The sequence below is a fragment of the Anolis carolinensis genome, chromosome 2 (assembly GCF_035594765.1).
Source record: "Anolis carolinensis isolate JA03-04 chromosome 2, rAnoCar3.1.pri, whole genome shotgun sequence".
Lineage (NCBI taxonomy): Eukaryota > Metazoa > Chordata > Lepidosauria > Squamata > Dactyloidae > Anolis > Anolis carolinensis.
In genome coordinates, this window is record NC_085842.1 from 36,275,117 (window position 1) to 36,300,965 (window position 25,849).

At 39.4% G+C, this 25,849-nt stretch overlaps 1 protein-coding gene across 15 annotated transcripts in view; it reads right to left on the reverse strand.

Annotated features, from left to right (window-relative positions):
• The window catches only part of cfap20dc (CFAP20 domain containing), a 294,908-nt gene that overhangs the window by 200,263 nt on the left and 68,796 nt on the right, over window positions 1-25,849 (reverse strand). For 4 of the 15 annotated variants that reach the window (XM_062969648.1, XM_062969647.1, XM_062969645.1 and 1 more), the window contains exons 1-3: window positions 4,622-4,907; window positions 4,465-4,511; window positions 1,923-2,016 (exon numbers count right to left, since the gene is read on the reverse strand). In XM_062969648.1, coding sequence (XP_062825718.1) covers window positions 1,923-2,016; window positions 4,465-4,511; window positions 4,622-4,751 — 271 coding nt within the window. In that variant the 5' untranslated portion in view covers window positions 4,752-4,907. The other 11 variants (XM_008105418.3, XM_003217834.4, XM_062969646.1 and 8 more) reach the window with 9 other exon arrangements.

Below are 25,849 nucleotides of genomic sequence, written 5' to 3' on the forward strand. Positions count from 1 at the left end.
TTCTTACTTGGCTGTCCCACTTAAAGGATGGAAGCAACACTACTTAGACCTCCTGTGCTTCCCTCTTAGCACCCAGTGTAGATTAGGACTAGAATATAAGTGAAGGAGCTTGGTCCAGACAACCATTCACATTCTTAGCTTCATGTGGACAACTATACTATTTAGCAACTTAAGACTACACCTGGTGTTTCTTCTCCAAACTTTGCCCCAAGATGGTCAGGTTTCAGGCTTCCCTTTGCAGGCTGAGTACTGCTACTAAATCCTAAATCCTACTATTAAAGAGAAAGAACCATTATCCAGACCTTACAGCAACTTGACTTGGCTCTGCTTAAAGGTAAAGGTTTCCCCTGACGTTAAGTCCAGTCATGTCTGACTCTGGGGGTTGGTGCTCATCTCCATTTCTAAGCCGAAGAGCCGGCGTTGTCTGTAGACACCTCCAAGGTCATGTGGCTGGCATGACTGCATGGAGCGCCGTTACCTTCCCGCTGGAGCGGTACCTATTGATCTTCTCACATTTGCATGTTTTCAGACTGCTAGCTTGGCAGGAGCTGGAGCTAACAGCGGGCGCTCAAAACACTCCCGGGATTTGAACCTGGGACCTTTCGGTTTGCAAGTTCAGCAGCTCAGCGCTTTAACGCACTTCACCACCGGGGCTCCTTGGCTCTGCTTACGGGAGAAAAATAAGCATTACATTTCTGCATGATGCAAAACTATTATATTTTTGGGTTGCTGTGAGTAGGCAAGAGTTCTTTCTCCCACCCTGGACCTTTCACAAATATATAAACCTCACTAGCCTAGTTTCCAATAGACCTCGTAACCTCTGAAAATGCCTGCCATGGATGTAAGCGAAACATCAGGAGAGAATGCTTCTGGAACATGGCCATACAGTCTGGAAAACTCACAGCAACCCAGTGATTCCGGCAATGAAAGCCTTTGACAACACTGATTATATTTTTAAAACTCAAACATTTTCCTTAAGAAAGACATCTTTTAATACTACAAATTAACTGTGTATTTACTGAGCTAAAAACTGATCACTTGGGAGGTCCTTCAATAAAAATAAAATAGCTCTTTCGTACACATCATAGAACAATTTATATAAGAAATTTGTGAGAAAAAGAAATCTTTACCAATTTTCATCAGAAGGGTTGAATATGCCCTATAACGCTCATAACCTTTATTTCCTAAAGGAGGCTAAGAAATATTCTTCCTAAATATGCAACTTATGTAATTAAAACCTCACAACACTAGAAACTCAAGAATATAATTCTGTTTGCACAGTAAGTGATTAAAAACCATCACAAATGCATATTGTGGTGTTCTTTATCATGTTTACAGCTCTTATGAACCTAAATACAGTTGCTAGTTTTAACTAAAAAGATCAATTGAATCAATCAGATTTACATAAATGTTAACTTAATATGCAATACATGCTTGAATAAGTCTATTCTGATTAGGACAAGAAATTAAATTTAGGCTAAACTTGGATGTAGGTCTAACTTGGCAACAAGAAAGGAAAACACTTGGCTTCTTACAAAATAAACACATTGCAAAGAGTCACAATTGTTCCAGGAAGAATAATCTTTTCATTATTAGAGGCATGAGGTGTATGTATCATTTGAACCTACTTTACCTCCAAAAGGTTCAGGATGGCATACACGAAAACTAGCATTTAATTGATAAAACGATCTTAAATTCAAATTCCATCAAAACAGAAAAAGAGAATGAAAATATAGTGCAAATACAATTCCAAGACATTCTTGCAGAAAATGAATAATTTTCTTCTAACATCGGATGATCCTAACGTAAGATACAAAGACTAAAACTTTATATTTGACCAGATAATCAAAACCTGGCTACATTCTATGACATACAATAAATGCATTAATAGACAGACTTATAAAAAATAGTCTTGTACTTACGTGTTTGTCTTGTTTCCTTTGGAAGTTGCATCTTATTAGTTTGACTGCTCCCTTCTAGAGCAAAGACGAAGCCTTTCACCTCCTTGTCAAACTCCTAGCAAATCAACAAAGGGAACATAAACCTAAAGGCACCCAATATAACTGAACAAATGCATTATCTTACTGCCTATCAGGATTTTTATCTGTCAACAAGCCTACTACAGACAAAAAATAACAGGATTTTTAAATCAATATTCAGAGCTTGTATACAGGAGAGATTATTAGCTTTGACTGATACACCAGCCGGCCCCTTTCGAGAATCCAAGGGTCTAAAGAAGGTATTCCACGTGCTGATAACTTAAAGGTTGGACTTCTGCAATGCACTTTAGATTGGGCTATTTTTGCACCAAGTTCGGGAACTCTAATTACAATGTTCCCACACTACTTCGCAGTTCGCTTTTCACGCCCTCGGTGTTTTGGGGGGGGGGGGGGGTGATCCAAGGCACTCTCAGACTGTCTTGGACCTTAGTGCTATCCAATCAAAAGTGGTACAGCAAAGTCTCACTTATCCAACACTCGTTTATCCAATGTTCTGGATTATCCAATGCATTTTTGTAGTCAATGTTTTCAATACATCGTGATATTTTGGTGCTAAATTCGTAAATACAGTAATTACTACGTAGCATTACTATGTATTGAACTACTTTTTCTGTCAAATTTGTTGTATAACATGATGTTTTGGTGCTTACTTTGTAAAATCATAACCTAATTTGATGTTTAATAGGCTTCTCCTTAATCTCTCCTTATTATCCAATGTATTCGCTTATCCAACGTTCTGCCGGCCCATTTAGGTTGGATAAGTGAGACTACTGTATCTATCTATCAAACTAACCAATTAAATAACACAAAGCAACTCACAGAGGACTAGCCGCGGCGGCACCTACCTTTCGCACATGCGCTCTCCCCCCGCCCCTTCTTCCGGCAAGGCTTCACTGGCTCCCGAAAATCCTGGGAGTTGCAGGTTTACAGCCTTCTCTGCTAAATTGCTGCCCGCTTCTCCAAACTAAAACAACTACAGTGCAAAATGGGCTTGCGAAGGAGAGAAAGGCCACCTAACTACTAAATATAAAATATAAATATAAAAATAAATATACTGTCCCTACTTTGCAGATTTTGACTTATTGCGGGTGGCCCTGGAACGTGACCCCTGCGATAAGTGAGGGAACACTGTAGTTCGAAATGCAGTAGCCAGATTGTTCACAGGAACATCTAGGAGTGAGCATATCACCCCTATACTAAAGTCACTCCAATTAGTTCCAGGCAAAGTATAAAGTATTCATTTAGACCTTTAAAGTCCTACATAGTTTGGACCTAGGTTACCTACAGGATCGCCTTCTCTAGCACAATCTGCCCTTTAGAAAACTGAGGTCCTCTGGGAGGCAGCTGCTCCAATCAGCTAGAATCCAACTAGCAACCATCACCCAGAAGACCTTTTCATCAGCTACCCCAAGTTTGTAGAACAACCTGCTGGAAGAGATTGGACAGCTAGATCAGCTGTTGGAATTTAAGACACAATTAAAGACTCGATTCTTCCAACAGGCCTACCTGGTCAATTGTAAGTGGTGAATTTTAATCTGCATTTTATCAGTGGATTTTAATTTAATTTGTATTTTAACTATGTGTATCTTGTTGTATGTCTTTTAATAGTTTTTTATCTCTTGTTTTAATTATATTGTATCCTGCCTCAAGCTGCAGGCAGGTAATAAATTCATTATCATTATGATATTATATATTAAAGAGGATAACTGAAACCTTAGACTTAGATCAGGAATTGTTTTAATAGTTATTCTATTTGTGAGTCACTTGTGCAAGCTCAAAGGTGGAATATAAAAATAAACCTCTTTTATGGCTCTGCTTTCTCAGAAGTACAGTGCAACTCTAAAATGCACACTCAATCTATATATGGAGGAAGTGCATTGGTTGAGTGTCACTAATATTCTGTCAAGATGTAATCATCATCATCTATTTTACAAAATTTAAGGTATCTGAGAAGATCTAGAAATCTCAAAAGCTTACCCAGTCTGGGGCCATTTTTAAACGTTCCTAATATAGGCATTGCCTGACAAGGGATTATTGACTAGCGCTACTTACTTTGTTTTATATGGGTTTTTTAAAAATTCCCTCCCAATCAGATATATCCTCAGAGAAGTCCAGATACAGCTCTGGACTGTCCTCTACATTATGTAATATTAAAATGGATGGAACGGAAGATGCGGAGCTAGAAACATAGCTGCGCAAACCAGAGCAGACAAAATTCAAAACTGGATTGGAAGTAGTTATTTATGTCCATGTATATGAAGATACAAAGATCTGATTGGTTGGCCCTTGCATACTATCTACTTGGAACAGCAAATCCAGTGCTTCAACTGCTGGAAGAACAAAAACTATTCTGGCTGTGGTTTGGAATGTAAGATAGGGAAAGCTCATTCTGCTGATGCATCTACTGTCATTCCACCGATGGAATTATTTCATTCAGCAGAGGAGTAATTCACAGCCGTAATACCTCAAAACCTGTCCTCCAGAGTAGGCTATTGGGTGAGATAAGGGACTCTAGAAGGGAAGAGAAGTTAAAGAAAATTCAGTTGCACTAGCAGAAGTCCAAAAGAACAACAAAAGATTTGGCAATCTTTCTAAAAAATACATTTATGGATGTACTATACCGTAAGCATGATCAATTTTGAATCCAGTAGCCATATGATTGATCCAGCTATAATAGAAAAGCATAGCCATTCTAAGCTTCCTTCTGTTAGAATTTCTGAGGTATGAAACTATAGCTGTAGCAAATCTCATTTGCAAGTAGGCATGAAGTATTAACTGCTGTGGTCATTTATTCTTTCATTGTAAAAGAAGTGAAAGTGACAACTTTTCCACAGTCAGGTCAAAGCCCTTATTATGTTCTAATTTTAAGCTTCATGTACATTTTTCATGGTTTATATTCCAAGGTCTCATCATTTCACTATAAAACATACTTTCCCAATTACAGATGGACTGCCGAAAACCTTCCACTTTCTTCCAGGATTCTTGCCTTGAGCACTGAAAATTTCAACAAATGGGCCACCCTGTAATGAACAAAAAATAATCTGTCCAACTCTCACATGTTGACGATTTAATTGTAATACCTAAATCCCAAGTGTATCCATTCAAAATTCATTCTCAACATCAATACAGATGCATTGTAACCTTGATAATCCACATAGCAACACTTAACTAGGAAGCATTTTATTACTTTTTGCTGGCATGCCCTTTCCTGGACAAGATGAATCTGACTATGAGCATTTATATTTTAGTAATTTCTATGTTAACCCTACTGTAATGTACTCTACTTAAGGCTGTCCTTGAAAAGTATCCATAAACATTTCTCAGAATTGTCCTTGAAAAGTGTATACAAAATTTAATTGAGTCAAGGTGTCACTGCCAATATTTTAAGTGGAGTTGGGTGGATAGAGCATATTGCTCTGTAATTATATTATCGTTACTGCTCATCTATTTGTTTAGAGGCCCAGTTCAAGGGGCCTCATTGCTAACATTAAAGCCATAAATGGTCACCTCAAAGTTCATATCCCAGCATGCACGCTCTCTCATGTAGTCACATTTACACCAGAGCTTTTGCTCTATTCTTTCCTGTCATCTGTTGTGTCTGGAGGAGACAGGTTGCTTTTGTTCATGGCATGACTAAGAAACTTTCTCCAAAGAAGCCTGCTTGACAGCACTATTGCTTTCTTTCTATTATATAGTTAAGCTCTTGATTCTTCAGAAAACTTTTGGGATTCCATATACTCTTTGGTGTTAGTGCAGTTTTCTAGACACAATACCTGTGTCTAGGCAGCTGTAGGCATTTTTTTCCTTAGGAAAAGCATATTGTTTTTCAAGCAATCTGTCAATCGGTGAGAATGCCAACACCAAGGAAACTGAACTGAATCTTAAAAGAAATTAGGAATAAATAAAGCAGGCATACTACTGGCCCAATATGCTCTATAAATCAAGACCCAAGTATTACTTCACCTGCAACACTTTGAACTAGCTGATAATTCTATGGGTGCAATCACATTGTAGAATTAATGCAGTTTGACAGCACTTTAACTGCCGTGGTTCAATGTTACAGAATCAGGGGAGTTGTAGTTTTACAAGTTCTTTAACATTTTCTGTTGTTTGCTGGTGCCTTAAGAAACAACATCTCCCAGGATTTCATAGCACTGAGCCTTGTTGATTAAAGTGATATTAAACAGATGCACTCTTAGATATCAATTTCTGTAAGTAAGCTTGGTTTTGAGGACCTGGTAAAAGGCAGGATAATAACATTAATAATAACAACAATAATAAATTCTATTGTTTCCAAATGCCGGCTGAGATCTTTTGGCATGGCACTCAATGTGCCCATCACCACCGGGACCACCTGTACTGGTTTCTGCCAGAGTCTTTGAAGTTCAGTCTTGAGGTCCTGATAGCAGCTGAGTGTTTCCTGTTTTTCAATGCGCCTGTCACCTGGGATGGCGACATCAATGATCCAAACCTTTTTTTTCCCCACAACTCTGATGTCTGGTGTGTTGTGTTCCAGAACTTTATCAGTCTGGATTCGGAAGTCCCACAGTATCTTTGCATGCTCATTTTCCAAAACTTTTGCAGGTTTGTGATCCCACCAGTTCTTTACTGCTGGGAGGTAGTACTTGAGGCATAAGTTCCAATGAATCATTTGGGCCACATGGTTGTGCCTCTGTTTGTAGTCTGTCTGTGCAATTTTCTTACAGCAGCTGAGGATATGATCAATGGTTTCGTCGGTTTCCTTGCACAGTCTGCATTTTGGGTCATCAGCTGATTTTTCGATCTTGGCCTTAATTGCATTTGTTCTGATGGCTTGCTCCTGGGCTGCAAGGATCAGGCCTTCTGTCTCCTTCTTCAGGGTCCCATTTGTGAGCCAGAGCCAGGTCTTCTCCTTATCAGCTTTTCCTTCAATTTTGTCAAGGAACTTTCCATGCAATGTTTTGTTGTGCCAGCTGTCAGCTCTAGTTTGTACTGCAGTTTTCTTGTACTGATTTTTTGTCTGCTGTGCTTTGAGGAGTTTCTGATTTTTGACTTCAATCAAAGCAGGTTCTTCACTTTGCTTTACATATTCTGCCAGGGCATATTCTTCTTCTTTGACTGCTTGTTTTACTTGTAAGAGTCCTCTGCCCCCTGATCTTCCAGGCAGATATAGCCGGTCAACATCATTGCGAGGGTGCAGTGAATGATGAATGGTCATGAGTTTTCTTGTTTTTCTGTCCAAATTGTCCAGCTCCGCCTGTGTCCAGTTTATGATGCCAGCAGTATATCTTATGACAGGTATGGACCAGGTGTTTATGGCCTTGATGGTGTTGCCTCCATTGAGCCTGCTTTTGAGAATTTTTCTGACCCTTTGTGTGTATTCTTTGCTGACCACAGTTTTCACATGTTCATGCTTGATGTTGTCCAGCTGTAGTATGCCCAGATATTTATAGACCTCTGGCTGGAGACACTTTATTGTTTGACCATTAGGCATATTTATGCCCTCACTTTCAATGATTTTTCCTTTCTTCAATGCCACTGTCGAACATTTGTCCAAACCAAACTCCATGCTGATATCAGTGCTAAAAATTCGGACAGTATTGGTCAGAGACTGGATTTCGGTTTCCGTTTTCCCATACAGCTTCAGGTCATCCATGTACACCAGATGTGAAATTTTGTGAGATTTCTTAGATGTTTGATAGCCGAGATTTGTTTTTTGTAAGATTGTTGACAGAGGGATCATGGCAATAATGAAAAGCAGAGCGGACAATGAATCTCCCTGGAAAATTCTTCTTCGGATGTTGACAAGTCCATAGCTTGCATTTCCAACAAACAGTTCAGTTTTCCAGTGCTCCATCATGTTTTCAATAAAGGTGCCAACATTTTTACAAATCCCGATTGCGTCCAGGCAGTTGATGATCCAGCTGTGTGGGAGTGAGTCAAAGACCTTTTTGTAGTCCATCCACGTCATGTGAAGATTAGCTTTTCGGCTCTTACAGTTCTCCAGAATCATTTTGTCAAATCAATAACTGGTCTTTTGTGCCCCTGCTTTTCCGTTTGTTCATCTGGCAAGATGTTTTTTTCTTCAAGATAATCTTGAACTTTGTCAGCTATGATGCCAGTCAGTAGTTTAAACATAGTGGGCAGACATGTTATTGGCCTGTAGTTTCCTGGTGCTACTCCTTTTGCTGGATCCTTTTGTATCAGGTAAGTTCTTCCAGTTGTTAGCCATTCACTGATACTTCCTTTCTGCAGCATCTCATTGAATTGTTGGGCCATTTTTCCATGTAAACTAATCAGATGTTTGAGCCAAAATCCATGAAGTTGATCACTACCAGGCAATGTCCAGTTCTTGACTTTTTGCACTCGTTTGCTGATCATTTCAGTTGTTATTTCCATCTGTTCTATTTTGTTCTGTGAGAATTTTCCTTCAAACTCCTTTATCCACCCAGCGTTTTTGTTGTAGTTCTTATTATTTTCCCAAAGTTCTCTCCAGAACTTCGTTGTTACAGTTTTCTCTGGCTTTATGGTTACTGTGTCTGTTGTTTGATTCAGACTCTGGTAGAACCGTCTTTGGTCTGATTAAAACAGTTGATTTTGTCTGTACTGGATGATTCTGGCTTCATATCTTTCAATTTTTCTGGCTGTTGCTGTAATTTGTTCTTTCAAAATTTCCAAAGCTTCTTCAATTTTTCTCTTTCATATTTTCAGGTTACTTGCATCTGCTCTAAGCTTTTTGATTTTCAACTCTAGCCTGACCTTCCACTTTGGTTTTCCAGTCGATTTTCTTTGGGGCTGTCTTGGTTGTAGGAGCCCAAACTCTTCTGTTACTATCACTGCTGCACTGTAGGCAAACTGGTTTGTTTGTTCAATTGATGTTATTTGGACAGTGGAGAGTACTGTATTCACATCTTTCATGAGAGGCGCCAGGTGTCTCTTGGGCACTGTTTTTAAATTTGGAAGCCGTTTTCTTATTACATTTGCTGCAGCATGAGCCATGATCTTATCCTTGAGCTCATTCAAAAATACATCACACAGTCCTAGACACTTGGGAAGTGTTCGACTTGTGATACGAAATCCAGCATGTCTATTTTGTTTGCTGTGTCATAAAATAATAATAATAATAATAATAATAATAATAATAATAATAATAATAATAATAATAATTTTTATTCATTACCCATCTCTTCTAACATTGGCATTTGTGATTTAATTAGCCACTCATAGTGGAAGCATTTTAGAAAGCATGTCCCAGCACAATAAACCAAACTTCTCAAAATGTCTAACTTATGGCATCCCAAAATGCACAACAAGACTACATCTGAAGACATTATTATTATTATTATTATTATTATTATTATTATTATTATCTGAAGTTTGCAAGGCAAATTTGGGCAACAAAATTTTCCTGTGATGTACCGGTAGGTTTCAATCTGACATGGCTGAATAGAAATTGAAGTAATTATTTGTTCAGGCACTAGCCCACATAAATAAATTCAAAGCAGATTTGATTCTTTAGAGACTGGAAAAATAAATGATTATGCTGTATACAAAATATATAGTTTATAAACATAACAATTTAAAATTTAACAATAAACAGTTAGTGAAATGGTTACCTTCAATATAATAGTAACCACTCATAAACAATGCCAGACCCAGAGTTGCACAAATGCAATTGCCAAGCTGCCAAGAACAACCACAAATTACCTCCTGAATTGTTTACCTAGTACTAACACACCATTAATATGTTCTGCCATCTCTTGTATATTCTGAGCTTGCTAGGGGATTTGGAAGAAGACAGCTCTGGCAATGAATGGCAATCAAGCCTTCCAAAATTTGGGGAATCCTGGTCAAGTCCTCTGATAAGACTCAGAATGTTATGCAGAAGATACAGAAATTATTTATTCCTACACTTTTAAAAAACCCCTCACCGGAATGTTTACACATCAATGTAAATGTTTTTCAATCACAATTACTTACATGTTAATATTTCCAATATGTTTTTCTATTTATTTTTCACATTTAAGAAAATACATAAATTATGAATTTAGAAACATTTTACCTGATATTCATTTTTGAACATATTGCTAGATGTGCTGGTCAGAAACACTATTTCAACCGATCAGTAAGCAGTATCATGATGCTGAAAGTCACAATGGGAAAAATATATAAAAACATGAATAAACATCAATTTCTACAAAAAAACAAGTAAAAACCAAACTAGAGCATTTTCAAATATTAATCAGTATTAGCATATTTCACTTTGCATCTTCCTTATTCTGGCTGTGCTTGCTAAGAAATTAAACTCACTTGACTTCAATTCATTTGTCCAAACAAATCTTCAGTCTTAAACATCAATCAATTCTGATAAAGATTTAAGGCAATAATGAATTAGAGAGTCATTACATAAGATTTTGACAATCTAGCTAAACTTAAAACACCAATGTCTGTGTAAAAATTAAGAACAAAAAACCCAAGAAAAATAATATTATAAAGAAAGGAAAATAACTTTGTTGAAATTAAAGCTGTGTAAAAATGATTTCTTTTTTAAAGTATACCATGGGAATATAAACTGGGGCCTACTTCCTACTTCTAGTCTATCTGTATACCCTTTATCCTCCTTTCTCTACTACTCCATCCCCAAAGGGAAAGAAGTACTCAGTACACACAGTTACACTGTTATTTTAAAAATTAAAACAATACAAATATCATGAAGGCCTACACACATTTCCATTACAGTTCAATCCTCATGAACTTTGATAGAAATAAAAACTCTGTGTGGCTATGCAAGAAGCATCTTCTTTGCCTTATAAATAGTTCTAGAGAAAGGGGGAGAAGACAGCTAGCATTTTTCATCTTCAAATGAGCTTCTGCTACCTCTTGTGATTCTATTCAAAGTTCAAGATACATATTTCTCTCTCTTGGGAATGGTATAGCTGGCAAAAGAGGGAATCAGCCCTTTTAAATATTTGCATGTATCACCAGAATGTGTTACTCCAAAGGATGGATTCATTTCCAGCACAGTGGTTGAATAAAACTGCTTTAATTATATGAAGTTGTAAAAAGATGTGTCTGTAACTGATGTTGATGCTTCTTGGACACTTATGAGTTATCTCTTTCCTCACTGTCACCCAAAAGCTACTTCAGCTAAAGCGACTGTACTTAAATAAAGAAAATACAGACAGTCCCCGAGTTACAAATATCAGACTTACAAATAACTCAAAGCTAAGAATAGTGAGACAACAGGAAGGGAAAGAAATATACCTCTAGAAAGGGAAATCCACTCCTAAAATAATTATCATGGGGGGGGGGGGATTGCCTCTACTGAAGCTTTATCACCAATTCTTGTTTCCACAACAAGGCAATTTTTCAAAATCCAATGATCACAGGAAGAGAAAGTGAGGTGAAATCTTCTGGAAAGGGACAAACAGCAAAACAAACCCCACAAGAGGGTTAACTCTTCCTTATGCTATCCAAAGCTTTTGTGTGTGTGTGCATATATACACACACATTTGGCAGGAGTTACACTTAAAAATGTACCTGTTCTGACTTACACACAAATTCAACTTTGTAACTTGGAAACTGCCTGTATACTGAAAGCTCATAGGACTGTTTATAGGAAGGCTCCAGTTCATCTCTGGTTCACACATTTATGTTCATCACTTGATAATTGTGACTTGAAATGATAAGAATGCATAAACATATTCTCATAAAACAAATAACACAGGAAGGATACCAAGCATTTACTTCAAAATCAAAGGTTTTTAATGGAATCAGTTTAGACATCCAACTATTATTTGTCGAGGGTATAGATCTCAAGCATTGAAAAACCAAGTAATGTGTAGGTAAATTGGATTATAACATAGTTTCTCTCTCATATTATCAGCAACCTTTAAATAATAGCTCCTCCTCATCTTTTATTTGTATCAATCTTTCCCCATTTTAATATCCATGAGGGATTTTTTTATAACACTTTTATAACTACAATCCAGAACTTACCATCAGGCTTCCTTTTAGATAGTGAATTAAGAATGTTCATGATTATATTTGAGAGTTAAAACTGAGCTTCAAAAAACAAGCTCTTTCAAAGCATAGTACATATTTTATGTTACTGATTACAGTAGAGTCTCATTTATCCAACATAAACGGGCCGGCAGAACGTTTGATAAGCGAATACATTGGATAATAAGGAGAGATTAAGGAGAAGCCTATTAAACATCAAATTAGGTTATGATTTTACAAATTAAGCACCAAAACATCATGTTATACAACAAATTTGATAGAAAAAGTAGTTCAATATGCAGTAATGCTATGTAGTAATTACTGTATTTACGAATTTGGCACCAAAATATCATGATGTATTGAAAACATTGACTACAAAAATGCGTTGGATAATCCAGAATGTTGGATAAGCGAATGTTGGATAAGTAAGGCTCTACTGTAATAGTATCTGTCGGTAGAACTGTGAGGTACAGCCTGCCATACATGCTCCCAAGACAGAAGCTAGGGTGTTTTGTTTTTTTTAGTTTAAGAAGCTTTATTTAGTTTAATAAAATGCTATATTATCTAGCATTTATTTTAGATTTCTTAACTAACTTGACTTTATGAATTATGTCACTGCATGTGTTTAAATAGTAACCTAAAATTTCTTAGTTCTACAAATGACAGTTTTAGCAGTACACCAAGTTTAAAATGTGGGCAAAACATCAGGAGAGAATGCCATACAGCCCGGATAATGCACAACCTAGTGATTCCGGCCATGAAAGCCTTCAACAACATAGGAAATATGTTGTTACTTCTGGTCATTGTTTTGTGACTGACATGGGCTCTGGGTCGAGAAAACCGGTCCCTATACATTTTTCCACCCGTTATCTCTATAATACAATTATCTATATAAATACGTGGCCACAGAAATAATCATACTTACTGTGTCTGTGTTGCACATAAACAAACACTATTTGTCTCAAAATATAGTACTTCTCTTAACACAACCTCCTCAAGGATCAAGACCACGACTCAGTTGTACAACACACGCTTCACACATAGAACAGTCCAAATGCAATTCTTGGAACCAACAGTTAAAAGTTAAAAGAATCTGGTGAGCAACTGCTAGTAAGAACAGAAAATCAGGTACAAGAAGTCTGGAATAGAAGACAGGTTTCTATGTAATCAATTATCTCTTCTATTCCCATCGTTCAGAGACAACTGTGGATTCAAATGTAGCCAGGACATCCACCATTCATCCAGATAGAAAGGTACCAAAAGGCTTGGGGAGGTTTTAAAAGGCCCAAACCAGTTTTGTGGTAACAGCTATCAACTAGTGTAATCTCATTTCCTTTCCGTGCAGCACTCCATGCTGCCCCAAATCTTTCTTTGGGGGGTTTTCTTGGCCCTTTGAAAGTTGTCTTAAGGACATATGGCAGAACTGTGAAGGGGAAATGATATTCAGCCTGTTCCCAGTTCAACTGGTAGAAGTAGTTCAACCAGTATGACAACCCTATTTGATCTTGGTTAAAATGGAAATTTCTAACTCACGGGAATTGTATGATATTGTTGCCAAAGGAAAATCTTCTACTGTAATGCTCACAATAATATTAAACTATATAAATGTGCTTGAAAACCTGGACTTTTAATAATATTCCTTTAACAACCCCGCAAGGCGGTTTCGAGGGCTTTCCCTTCGAGGTCTTAGAGACCTTGGAGGAGACCGATTTTGTAGGTCTCGACACCATTGAGGTCGATGTTGAGGCGGCCGATTCAGGAGCAAGGGATCTTTTGTAGAGGGCGGCCCGAAGTCTGGCGGCCCTGTTTCTCCTTGCTTGGGCCGTAAAGGCCAGGCAGATCCGGCAGGTACTGACAATGTGGCCCTCACCAAGACAGAGGAGGCACTTTGCGTGGCCGTCGGAATCTGGAATCTTAGCAGCACATTGGGTGCATCGCTTGAAGTGCGTAGTCGACATAAGAACAAAGAGTCCCATGTGAGCTTTGCGGCAGAAAAAAAGGAACTGGGGAGCGAGCGCCGAGGGTGGCCTTTATGCCCTCCGGGAGAGGGGTGGGGTTACCGCCAAATTTCAAACTTTTAGCTTGGAAGAGTTTCCGTTGGAGCCCGCACAGGCGCAGTCTCTCCATTAGTGTGCATTCACAGAGTACACGAAGAAAAATGGGTATTAACAGTTTATAGTAGAGGAAATGCCAGATATGTGCAATAAGGATAAAAGTAAATGCCTTAAAAAAAACCTGAGGCTTGTGGTGAAAGTTATAAGGAATCCTTTGAGGGTATTTTATGGCTTGGTTTCTAGTGTCAGGAGCATTATGGAGGTGATAATCAAAAAGTTAATAGACAGATCAGTTTGACTATGAATAATAGCTTGGGGTGGTCTGAATTCCAGAAAATAAAAATGTCTTTCAGTGGGACATGACTTTAAACACTCTGTTCCGTTAATTTGTCATTAACTGTAGCGCTGCAGGTTCTGTATCCCCAGTTGGGCTGCTGTGCTGTATAAAAGTACATGCTTTTAGGGCAATAAAATAATAAGATTTTTTGATCCTTAACTGAAAAATGAAAGAATGGCTACTTTATAGCATCCTATAAAGATGTCATAAGCTGCCAATGCATTTGAAAAATATGCTTAAAAAGGGAGGCATTAAAACTTCAAGGTGACATAGGTTTCATCAAAGAACATTTCTGAGTTCTTTCTAGATCATAGGCCCTTTCCACAACTCTTCAGAAATGTGAAGCATCTCAGATTTCTGAAAGCAATTTAATCAACGTTTCCTTTAGTCAGTTAATTAATTGATGAGGCAGTTTAAATAGGCAGGCCTCCAAGGTTCTGTTTTGTTTTAGTTTATTTTTTAAGAAAATACTTCCTAGCCTTTTCAACAATATTTAGTGAGTTGTATTTAAATTACTTTCAATATCCCACGGCATCTATACTGAGGCTTTAGCAATATGAACATTCACTTAGACTGAATTGTGTACATGATTTGTCCACTAAAATTATTTCATTTTAACTGGATAAAATAATAGCAGACTTATTTCTTCTAGCTGCACTTTATTTTCATTGACAGTGTGGAAATAGGTTAGAAAGCATGTATGCTGCATATAGATATTTAGAGCCTTATAAATACCCTCTCTTAGTGTTAGAAGTATAAATGCCCTCGTTTAGTAGTATCATAATGAAAATGCAAGCATAACGTTAATGCACAAATTATTATAGCATTCCTGCAGCAGCTACAAATTCTCATGGAGAAAATATGGACATTTGTTAGTCTCTATTAACTTACTGCAAATACTCAAAATGTTACACATAAGCCTATATATAACAAAAATGGGTCATAATTGACTTCTATGTGTATTTATATGTTGGAGAAAGAATACTGCCTTTTCACACATTAATAGGAACATTTAGGCACAGGGAAAACCTCAGAAACACTAAATTGAATCACATTGTTGCTTTCTGCTTCTAATGGCTGCTTCTGAAAACAAAATAACTATATACAGTATAACATGTCAATGTATGCAATGAATCTGTATAGTACAGTGAATACATGAGACCTAGTCTAATTAAAATCCACAACACTCCCTTGGTCTCTCTCCAGCTATCTATATATAGAGAGGTGAAAATATGTTTTATGTATGTTTGTATCTGTGTGTGTATGTATGTATTTTCCAAGATGGCTCCCACTTCCAGAGAGCATTGTGAATCCCACTGGTGATGGATCTGGATCAAAATTGATACACAGACTCATCATTACCAACTTTAAATACTGGCAGGACTTGGGAGCCAATGACACTTTATGATTGGAGTTGCAGTCCACTCATGTACAGAGACCAATGTGAACCCCACCAACGATAGATCTGCACCAAATTTGGTACACATAATAATCATGATCAACTTTAATACTGGCAGGATTTGAGGGAGATTCGCCCAGTGTGATGGGAAATGCAGTCCACCTTGTATATAGAGACCACTGTGAACCCCACCGACAATGGATCTGGACCAAACTTGGCAAAAATGCCCAACATGACCAACTTTAAATACTGGCAAGATTTGGTGAAATTGAGCCACAGTGTGGGGAGTTGTAGTTCATTCACAATCAAAGGGGGGAAATTATAGAAGATTATCAGAGTTGTACTTTACTCACATACCTATGACTTTCTAATGGGTCCATTCATAAACCCAAAAACCAAACAATAACTCCTTCTAACGTTTATCCTTACAAAATTCCTAACCCAGGCATTGCTGGGCATCTAAACTAGTAGATTCATATGGACAGCCACTGTGCAGTATAATATTGTTGCAATACTATAGTAAGATTGGACTTCATAGCTCACTTAATATATGAAAAATTATATTTAGCTAGAATATGCTGCCCTTTACAATTCAATTTCTTGATAACAGTAAAAGATAACAAATGAAACAATAAAGTGGACTCTAAAACTTTGGGACTCTAAAAATCTAGTAGTAGTTCTAGAATTTTAAACTGTAGTTGAAAACTGTTTTAATTCTACTTTTATTTTATGTGTTCTTCCAACCCTGCATATACCATGTATTTATACCAACTTTATTTATGTATTTATTTATTTATTTCCAGCATTTATATCCCGCTCTTCTCACCCGGAGGGACTTGGGGCGGCTTACACAATTGGCAACAATTTGATGCTGACAACATAGTTAAAATCATAACAATATATAAAATCCATTAAGAACAATTAAATACAATATAAAATATAAGACATATGGTTAAACCCGTTCATCCAAGATCCTCATGCTTTATCCATAAATCAGTCCACTTTATGTCACAGAGAAAGTACAGCAGAAATGAAGATGACAATTTACAACATATCACCAGGCTGCAATGCAGAACAAGGCAATGTAGAGTGCACAGAAGGGACACTTTAATATCGCTACACCATTGCTTATTATTGTTATGTCACTGCACAAGTACCCCAATTCCTCGAAAATAAGACAGTGTCTTATATTAATTTTTGCTCCCAAAGATGCTCTAGATCTTATTTTCAGGGGGTGTCTTATTTTTCCATGGGAGCCTCCGGTGACCTAGGGGATAAAAGCCTTGTGACTTGAAGGTTGGGTTGCTGACCTGAAGGCTGCCAGGTTCAAATCCCACCCGGGGAGAGCGCGGATGAGCTCCCTCTATCAGCTCCAGCTCCATGTGGGGACATGAGAAAAGCCTCCCACAAAGATGGTAAAACATCAAAACATCCAGGCGTCCCCTGGGCAATGTCCTTGCAGACGGCCAATTCTCTCACTCCAGAAGCAACCCCGGTTGCTCCTGACACGAAAAAAAAAATTCCATGAAGAATTCACATTTATTGTTGAACAAAAAATGAAAATTTATTCTATACTGTACAGTAGTTGTCATCACAAACCAGCATAACCAGTCAAACTGTGAATCCCATCAAGAATTGGATCTATGTGGGCGAAACGTCAGGAGAGAATACTTCTGGAACATGGCCATACAGTCCAGAAGACACACAACAACCCTGTGATTCCAGCTATGAAAGCCTTTGACAACACTATCAAGAATTTCTTGTTACTACCATTATTTTCATGTACAACAATCTATGGTATGTAAATTTACCAATCCTGCATGTCCGGTGTTCTGTTTGGCGGGCATACTTCCAAACAAAAACTTTGCTAGGTCTTACTTTCGGGGGAGGCCTTATATTTAGCAATTCAGCAAAACCTCTACTACGTCTTATTTTCGGGAAAACTGGGTATCTGCAGTCATATTAAATAATAAATAGACTTGGAATTTAGGCCCCGTCTACACTGCCATTTAATCCAGTTTCTGAATGCAGATTAACTTCATGGAACTGGATTATATGGCAGTGTAGATTCATATAATCCAATTCAATGCAATTCAATCTGTATTATATGAATCTACACTGACCACATAATCCAAGTTGCATTATATGGCAGTATAGATGAAGCTTAGACAAACCTATCTCAGATGGTGGTTTACTCAAATCAGAAGGACTGCCTGAGATTTAGGTTCAAAATGTAAGGCTGGAAAGTCAGAAATCAATGCAGAAATCAAAAGGTCAAGAGTCCCAATGAGGTTGTTACTGTCAGAGTAATTTGCAGCGTAGCAGCAGTTGTATGTTCTCAATGGAGCGCAGAACGAAGAGACGTCAGAAACGATGTTTAAAAAGTATATACAAAGCTTTACTATACAAAACAAACAGACTTGCAGACGAACACAGGCTTGGCTTTCACTCTAGGCAGACACAAACTCAGAACAGAGCAAGATCTCAACTGACGCAATCAGTAATGTACAAACACACTTGAGTCTGGATACTCCCCAGGTTCCAGCCACTCATCAAGGTCAACACAGCTTCTCAGTCATTAACTCTTTACAGACTATAGCATACTCTGGATGATGCAACCTGTATGCAATACATGCCAGAAACAAATTTCATTTAAACACTACTAATACACAAATCCCACATTAACAGTTACATAGTAGTGGACTTCTAGATAGGAATTAGCTCCCACAAAGTTAGTTACACTTAAACCTTCTTAAGACATCTTAAGATATAAAGTTATGCTGTCATAAAAACACAGGAGTCATCACCGATGCTGGCATATTATTTAAACCTCTAATTCACAAACTGTGGGTCCCGACCCCAAACGTGGTCTTGTTGGGGTCACAAAAAATTAGCAACAGTCAAAGGTTTCTGAACGCCACCCATTTACACAAAACTATTAGCAACAACCTGCAGTGTTTACAGTGGACTCTGCAGAAAATGCTTTAGCTGTACTCCACAAAAACAAAAATCAGCCTGTTCAGCAAGCCTTGCAAATGCTGCTTTATTAACCTATGTAACAAAATCTGGAAAAAAGATCTGTTCCTGGTTTGAAAGTGTCATTTTCAGTTTTACTATGTGGTACTCATTTTGAAAGTAGTTCTACTCCAGAGACTTTCCACACATCTGAATAAAATCCCACATTATTTGCTTTGAACTGGAATATATGGCAGTGTAGACTCAGATAACACAGTTCAAAGCAGATATTATGGAATTTTCTGTCTTGATATTCTGGTTTATATGGATGTGTGGAAGGGCCCTGAGTCCACACTGCCATATAATCCAGTTTAATGTGGATTTTATACAGCTGTGTGGAAGGGGCCTCAGTCATGAAAACCCAGGGGATGACATTGGTCAAATCACACTCTCTCAGCCCATCGACACTGCTATTTAATCCCATTTCTGAATCCAGATTATCTGGGATTAAATAGCAGTGTAGATGAGACCTCAACCCCAGAAAAAGACTATAACTGTGAAATGATTCAAGGCACACATCCACAAAACTGATTATATATAGGCGAAATATTTCAAAATGGGAGAAAATAAACAAACCATAATGGACAGTCAGCCTGAAGGGAATGCATCTACACTGTAGTGATATGGTTTTAGGAGTGAGCATATCACACCTATCCTAAAGTCACTTCCCTGGCTGCCAATTAGTTTCCAGGCAACGCACATGGTGTTGGTTTTGACCTTTAAAGCCGTACATGGTTTTGTCCAGGTTACCTAAAGGATTGCTTTCTCCCATACAATCCACCCCACTCACTTTGGTCTCCTGGGGGGTGTCTGCTTCATCCAAAACTCAACAGGCAACCACCGCCCAGAGGGCCTTTTCATCGGCGGCCCCAAGACTGTGGAACAACCTGCCCAAAGAACTCGGACAGCTAAATCAGCTATCTCTTCCGGCAGACCTACCCAGACAGTCTTTAAACATGAAATTTTAAGTGTTCTTTGTTTGATGTAAGTTTTGTGTGTTTTTGTATGTATTTTGTAGAGATACGTTTTGGTGTGCAATTTTTATGGAGATACGTTTTAGTGTGTGTATTTACAGTGTTTTTGCTGTGCTTATGTATTTGAATTGTTTTGTAACCCGCCTCAAGCCATGAGGAGAGGCGGGTAAGAAATAAAATTATTATTGTTGTTGTTGAATTAATACAGTTTGACACCACTTGAACTGCCATGACTCAATGCTATGGAATCATGGGATTTCTAGTTTGGTTATTTATTTATTTTGTGTCAAAAGCATTGGTACAGCAAATACATTTCAAATAATGGAAATAAATAGAAAAGAAAAGAAATCACAAGCAACTAAATAGTTTTGGACTAAAAGCGGGCAACAGCAACCGCATTGTCTGTAGCTTTAAACAACTCCTCCTCCGTACATGAGGCAGGGCATTGTGGGCAAGCATACATATGCTGAGTTGTTTGTTCAGCTCCACAGTCACACAAGGTGGAGGATTCCTCCAGGTAGTGCCACCTTGCCAAGTTGTCTTTTGATCTGCCCACTCCACTTCTGAGTCTGTTCAGGGACTTCCAAGTTGCCCATTCTTGGTTTGCCCCTGGAGGAAGACCCTCATGGGGGGCCATCCAGTTAGAATTGCCAGGTTTAGCTGCCCAGAGAGACACCCTTGCTGTTGCTGGAGGAACATCAAGAGGAGTGGTGGTTCTCATGAAGCCCTTCCTTGATTTGAGTCTGGTGGGAGGAGGGTGATAGCCATGCAGTGGGTGGCTTTCACAATGTTCAACCTTTTTTCTCTCACCGTTAGCAGCAACTTCCCATCGCACGTCAGGAGGGGCAATGCCAGCTAACTTGTAGAGTTTATCAACAGGTGTAGGTTTAAGGCATCCCGTGATGATTCTGCATGTTTCATTCAGTGCTATGTCCACCTGCTTTGCATGGGCAGACTTGTGCCAAACAGGACAGGCATACTCTGCAGTTGAGAAAGACAAGGCCAGGGCTGATGTTCTTATTACTTGTGGGTCTGCTCCCCATGAGCTGCCAGTCAGTTTCCGCAGGATGTTATTGCGTGCAGCTACTTTGTGCTTGGTGTTCATGCAGTGTTTCCTATATGTTAGTGTTCGGTCTAAGGTGACACCAAGGTATTTAGGATGGAAACAGTGTTCGAGCTCTTGGCCTTCCCAAGTAACTTTCAGTTTCCTGTTGGCTTCGCGGTTACGTAGGTGGAAAGCACACACTTATGTCTTGGCAGGGTTAGGCTTCAGGTGGTTCTCTTTGTAGTAGCTGGAGAGATCTTTCAAGGCATTGGTGAGTTGCTTTTCAACTGTTTCAAAATCTTTTGCTTGTGTTGTAAGGCCAAGGTCATCAGCATATATAAAGCTCTTTGTGAGTGGTGGTAGTGGCTGATCGTTCGTGAAGATGTTAAATAAGGTCGGGGCAAGAACGCTGCCTTGGGGTAAACCATTCTTTTGCCTCCTCCATCTGCTTTTCTGGCCCTGAAACTCCACATAGAAGCTGCGGTTTTCTAAGAGGGTCTGGACAGTTTTTGTAAAGTCAAAGTCCCGGGTGATATGGTAGACTTTATGCAGCATTTTTCTATGTTGCACCGTGTCATAGGCTGCCGTAAGGTCCACAAAAACTGTTCCCGTGATGCAGCCTTTCTCGTAGCCTTCCTCGATATGTTCAGTCAGATGAAGAATTTGACCTGTACAGTTTTTCCCTGGTCTGAAACCTGCTTGTTGTGCAATAAGCTTGGGTTCGATAACAAGTCCTAGTCGATTTAATAGCATCCTCTCATAGACTTTATATAGATGACATAAGAGGGAGATTGGTCGATAGTTCCTGGCATTGGAGGCATCTTTACCAGGTTTTAAGATGGCAATTATCTTAGTTTTCCTCCATGCTCTGGGAATCTGTTTGTGTGCCAGGCATTGATTGTAGAATTTCAAAAGCCAGTTTTCAGCTTTGGCCCCCAAGTGTTTGATTTGCTCCATCATCAGGTCATCTAGGCCAGGTGCTTTACCAGTCTTACATCGCTTGATGGCTTCTCTGAGTTCTTTCAGGTTTAGAGGAGAAGACAACTGGTGGGTTTCAAGTTCTGGCACCCTGTTGATTTTCATCTTTATTCTGCTGCAGTTGGTTTTCCCATTCTGAATTAGCTGGTGAGCTATCTGGTCTGGTGTCACGTTCGCGTGTCCAGGGTTGACCAGAGGGTCGCTATCCAGGCGTCTCAGCAATTGCCAGGCTTTTCGGCTACTCTTGGACATGTCCAGGTTCTCAAGCAGCTCTATCCAACGGTCTTTCTTAGCATTAGCTAAGGCTGTAGATAGTTTTTGGCCTGCTGCTATAGTCCCATCACTGTATGGGTTCTCTTGAAATAATCTGAGATATTCTTGTAGCTGATTTAGTGATTCTTCGTTTAGGCCTGGTAGGTAGCTTGTGCGACAGCCTCTAGGAATTGAGAGCCTTGAGGATCTTTTCACAGCTTCTACGAACAGGTCATAATTTTCTATAGAAGGTTCTATATCAGAAATAGCAGCTTCCAAGGTCTCTGTAAACTTTGTCCAGTTAGCTTTATTGAAGTTATATCTTCTGCGGAATGGGACACTTTTCGGTCTTACAGTTGCATATGCTACGCAGCATATTGGTCTGTGTTGTGTGTTAGGTATTGGGGTTAATACCCTTTTGGTGCATTGGTGGCTTATGCTTTCCTTTACAAAAATCAGATTAGGGTTATAACCACGCTTCCATCGGCCGCTATTAAATGATGGTGGTAATTTACTGTCATGAAGGAGGCTCATTCTACTATTGTCGGCCCACGTTAGAACTGCTTCGCCATTTCTATCATCTTCGTCATAGCCCCAGACACAGCTGTGGCTATTGAAATCTCCCACAACAAAATGGTTTGGTGAGGTTCCAGTTCTATTCGGCTGAGAAGGTTGAAGTTTCACAATGAAACTACCAACTCCCAGCGTTCCCTAGCACTTTTTGGCTGAGAAGGCTGAAGATCTTGCAGAATTATAACTCCCAAGAGTCCCTAGCACATTTTGCCTGAGAAGGCTGAAGACCTTGCAGAACTACAACTCTCAGGATTTCCTAGCACTTTTGAGCTGAGAAAGCTAAAGAAGAAGGCCGGGCTGTGGCGCAGGCTGGAAAGCAAGCCAGCTGCAACAAATCACTCTGACCAAGAGGTCATGAGTTCGAGGCCAGCCCGTGCCTGTATCTTGTCTCTGTCTCTGTTCTATGTTATAGCATTGAATGTTTGCCTTTATGTGTGCAATGTGATCCGCCCTGAGTCCCCTTCGGGGTGAGAAGGGCGGAATATAAATGCTGTAAATAAATAAATAAATAAAGACCTTGCTGAACTACAACTTCCACGATTTCCTAGCTGTACTTTTTGGCTGTAGTCCTCGTGGAATTACAACACCCAGGATTCCCTAGCACTTTTGGGCTGAGAAAGTTGAAGACCGTGCGGAACTACAACTTCCAGGATTTCCTATTGGCACTTTTTGGCTGAAAACTTTGTGGAACTACAACTCACAGGATTTCCTAGCACTTTTTGGCAGAGAAGGCTGAAAAACTTGCGGAACTACAACTCCCAGGATTCCCTAACACTTTTCTGCTTAGTATGCTGAAGACCTTGCGAAACTACAACTCCCAAGATTCTTTAGCATTGAGCCATGGCAGTTGAAGTGGTGTCAAAGTGCATTCATTCTACAATGAAAAGATGCCTCCTGTGACAGTCTGGCAAGATGGGTTACTTCTGAGGAGACCCTGCCTTACCTGTGCGCATGCGCGGGAGGTGAGGGGCGAAGATGGCGGAGCCCCCTCAGACTTTTCGCTTTGCGAAGAGGAAGGAAAGGAGAAACGAGCCTCAAGGCAAAGCAAAGCCAACTCCAACTGGGACTCCAGACAGAGGCACCGCGGCAAAGGGAATGGCACAAAATGGTTACAGAGGGAACTGCTGCCTCCTTCTCCGGCTCCCTGTTGGCGCCAAATGCCCACTAGCCTCTTTCTAGAGGGAGCGCCGTCTTTCTCATCCGGGACACGGCGTTGGCATGGCAACGGCGGCATAGCGCTGCCTGTATAGAAAACGGGCTCGGCTCTTCTTTTTCCCCTCCCTCTGTTGTGTTGCTACGGTTCCCATGGTTACTGGCAACGCTCTTGCAACTCTCAAAAAGCATCTATAACCGGCATGGGCCAACTTGGGCCCTCCCTCCAGGTGTTTTGGACTCTACAATTCCTAACAGCCTGTACACAGCTTGAAGTCCAAAACACCTGGAGGGCCCAAGTTAGCCAATGCCTGTGAAAATGCAAAATTGATTAATTTGTTGTTGAAGGCTTTCATGGCCGGAATCACTGGTTTGCTGTGAGTTTTCCGGGTTGTATGGCTGTATGTTCCAGAAGCATTACCTCCTGATGTTTCATCCACATCTATGGCAGGCATCTTCAGCGGTTGTGAGGTCTGTTGGAAACAAGACGAGTGGTTTATATATCTATGGAATAATGTCCACAGTGGGAGAAAGAACTCTTGTCTGTTGGAGACATGTGTGAATTTTGCAATTGGCTAGCTTGATTAGCATTGAATGGCCTTGCTGCTTCAAAGCCTGGCTGCTTCCTGCCTGGGGGAATCCTTTATTGCGAGGTGTTAGCTGGCCCTGATTTTTTCCTGTTTGGAATTCCCTTGTTTTCTGAATGTTGGTCTTTATTTACTGTTCTGATTTTAGATTTTTTTTAATACTGGTGGCTAATTGCAATATTCACACTTGCCTCAAGCAGACAAGAGTTCTTTATCCCACCCTGGACATTCAACAGATATATAAACCCCACTTGCCTAGTTTCCAATAGACCTCACTGTGACGGAATGAAATATCAAGCTGTGTAGTCCACACACTGCCTTGCCAGAGAAAGAAATGTGCCACACAGGTGAAGAACAAGTGGTTTATTCTTCTTAAACCCAGAACAACATATGTACAATGTGCTCAGTTTTGCCAGCTCACATAATGTCTTTTCATGAGAGATGTAAAATAGTCTTTCCTTTGACTATGTGGATAAATTCCTTCCAGGAGCTCATGAAGCAAGAGCACACTTCAAAACTCTGTGTGTGTGTCTCTCTGCTTCTCTCTTCTGTCTCTACACCTGCTTAGTTCAAGCCTGAACAAAACTGCAACAGTATCAAAAACTCCCAGGCTCAACAGCTCTCCAGACATGGCTCAACCAATCAGCTTCATGCATCTTATTTTGCAGTTGACACACACACATTAACTGATTTCTTACATATTATAACACAACCTCTGAGGATGCCTGCCATAGATGTGGGCAAAACGTCAGGAGATAGTGTTTCTGGAACATTGCCATACAACCCAGAAAACGCACAGCAACCCAGTGATTCCGGCTATGAAAGCCCTTGATAACACATTAATCTAAATGTCATTCCAACATCAGCAGACTAAGCAATCACAAAGGTACGATAAAAAACCAGACTGTAAAAGCATTTTCAAAGTTATATCCATAAGCTTGATATTCTTGAGCGTAACCAATAGCAGTGACCAACTCTGAATATGAATGCGAAATCCCAAAAGGTAAAAAGAAGAAACTGTAATCCAAGGGTTCCAACTCTTAAACCAAAACTATATCCAAAGGCTTGAAAATTTGAACCAAGAATTGTAAGCCAATCAAGAGACATAGATGTTAAACAGGAAAGCAAGAACATTACCAAGAACAATAACTCCTAACTCGGAGCTCTAAAGACAGGCGACTTGACCCATGAAAATCCAATGTTAATCTCCCAACACACATCTCAAAACGCTTAAGAATTCTAATTCTTACCTATGACATCATCCTTTCTCACACCTGGGTTCCCTTTGCTTATGTTTCAGCCTCTGGGAACAACAAATTTGTCTCTGCTTCACACTATCTCTTTGTGACTATAATCGTTGAGTTATAGGCAGCACTCCTGTCTCCTCCATATTCCTTTCAGAGTCAATCCTTGGCAGATTCTCATGAGAACCACTTGCTGTTTCCCTTACAAGCAATCTAACTGAAACATTCCCATCACCAGGAGGAACAATTTCATTTTCC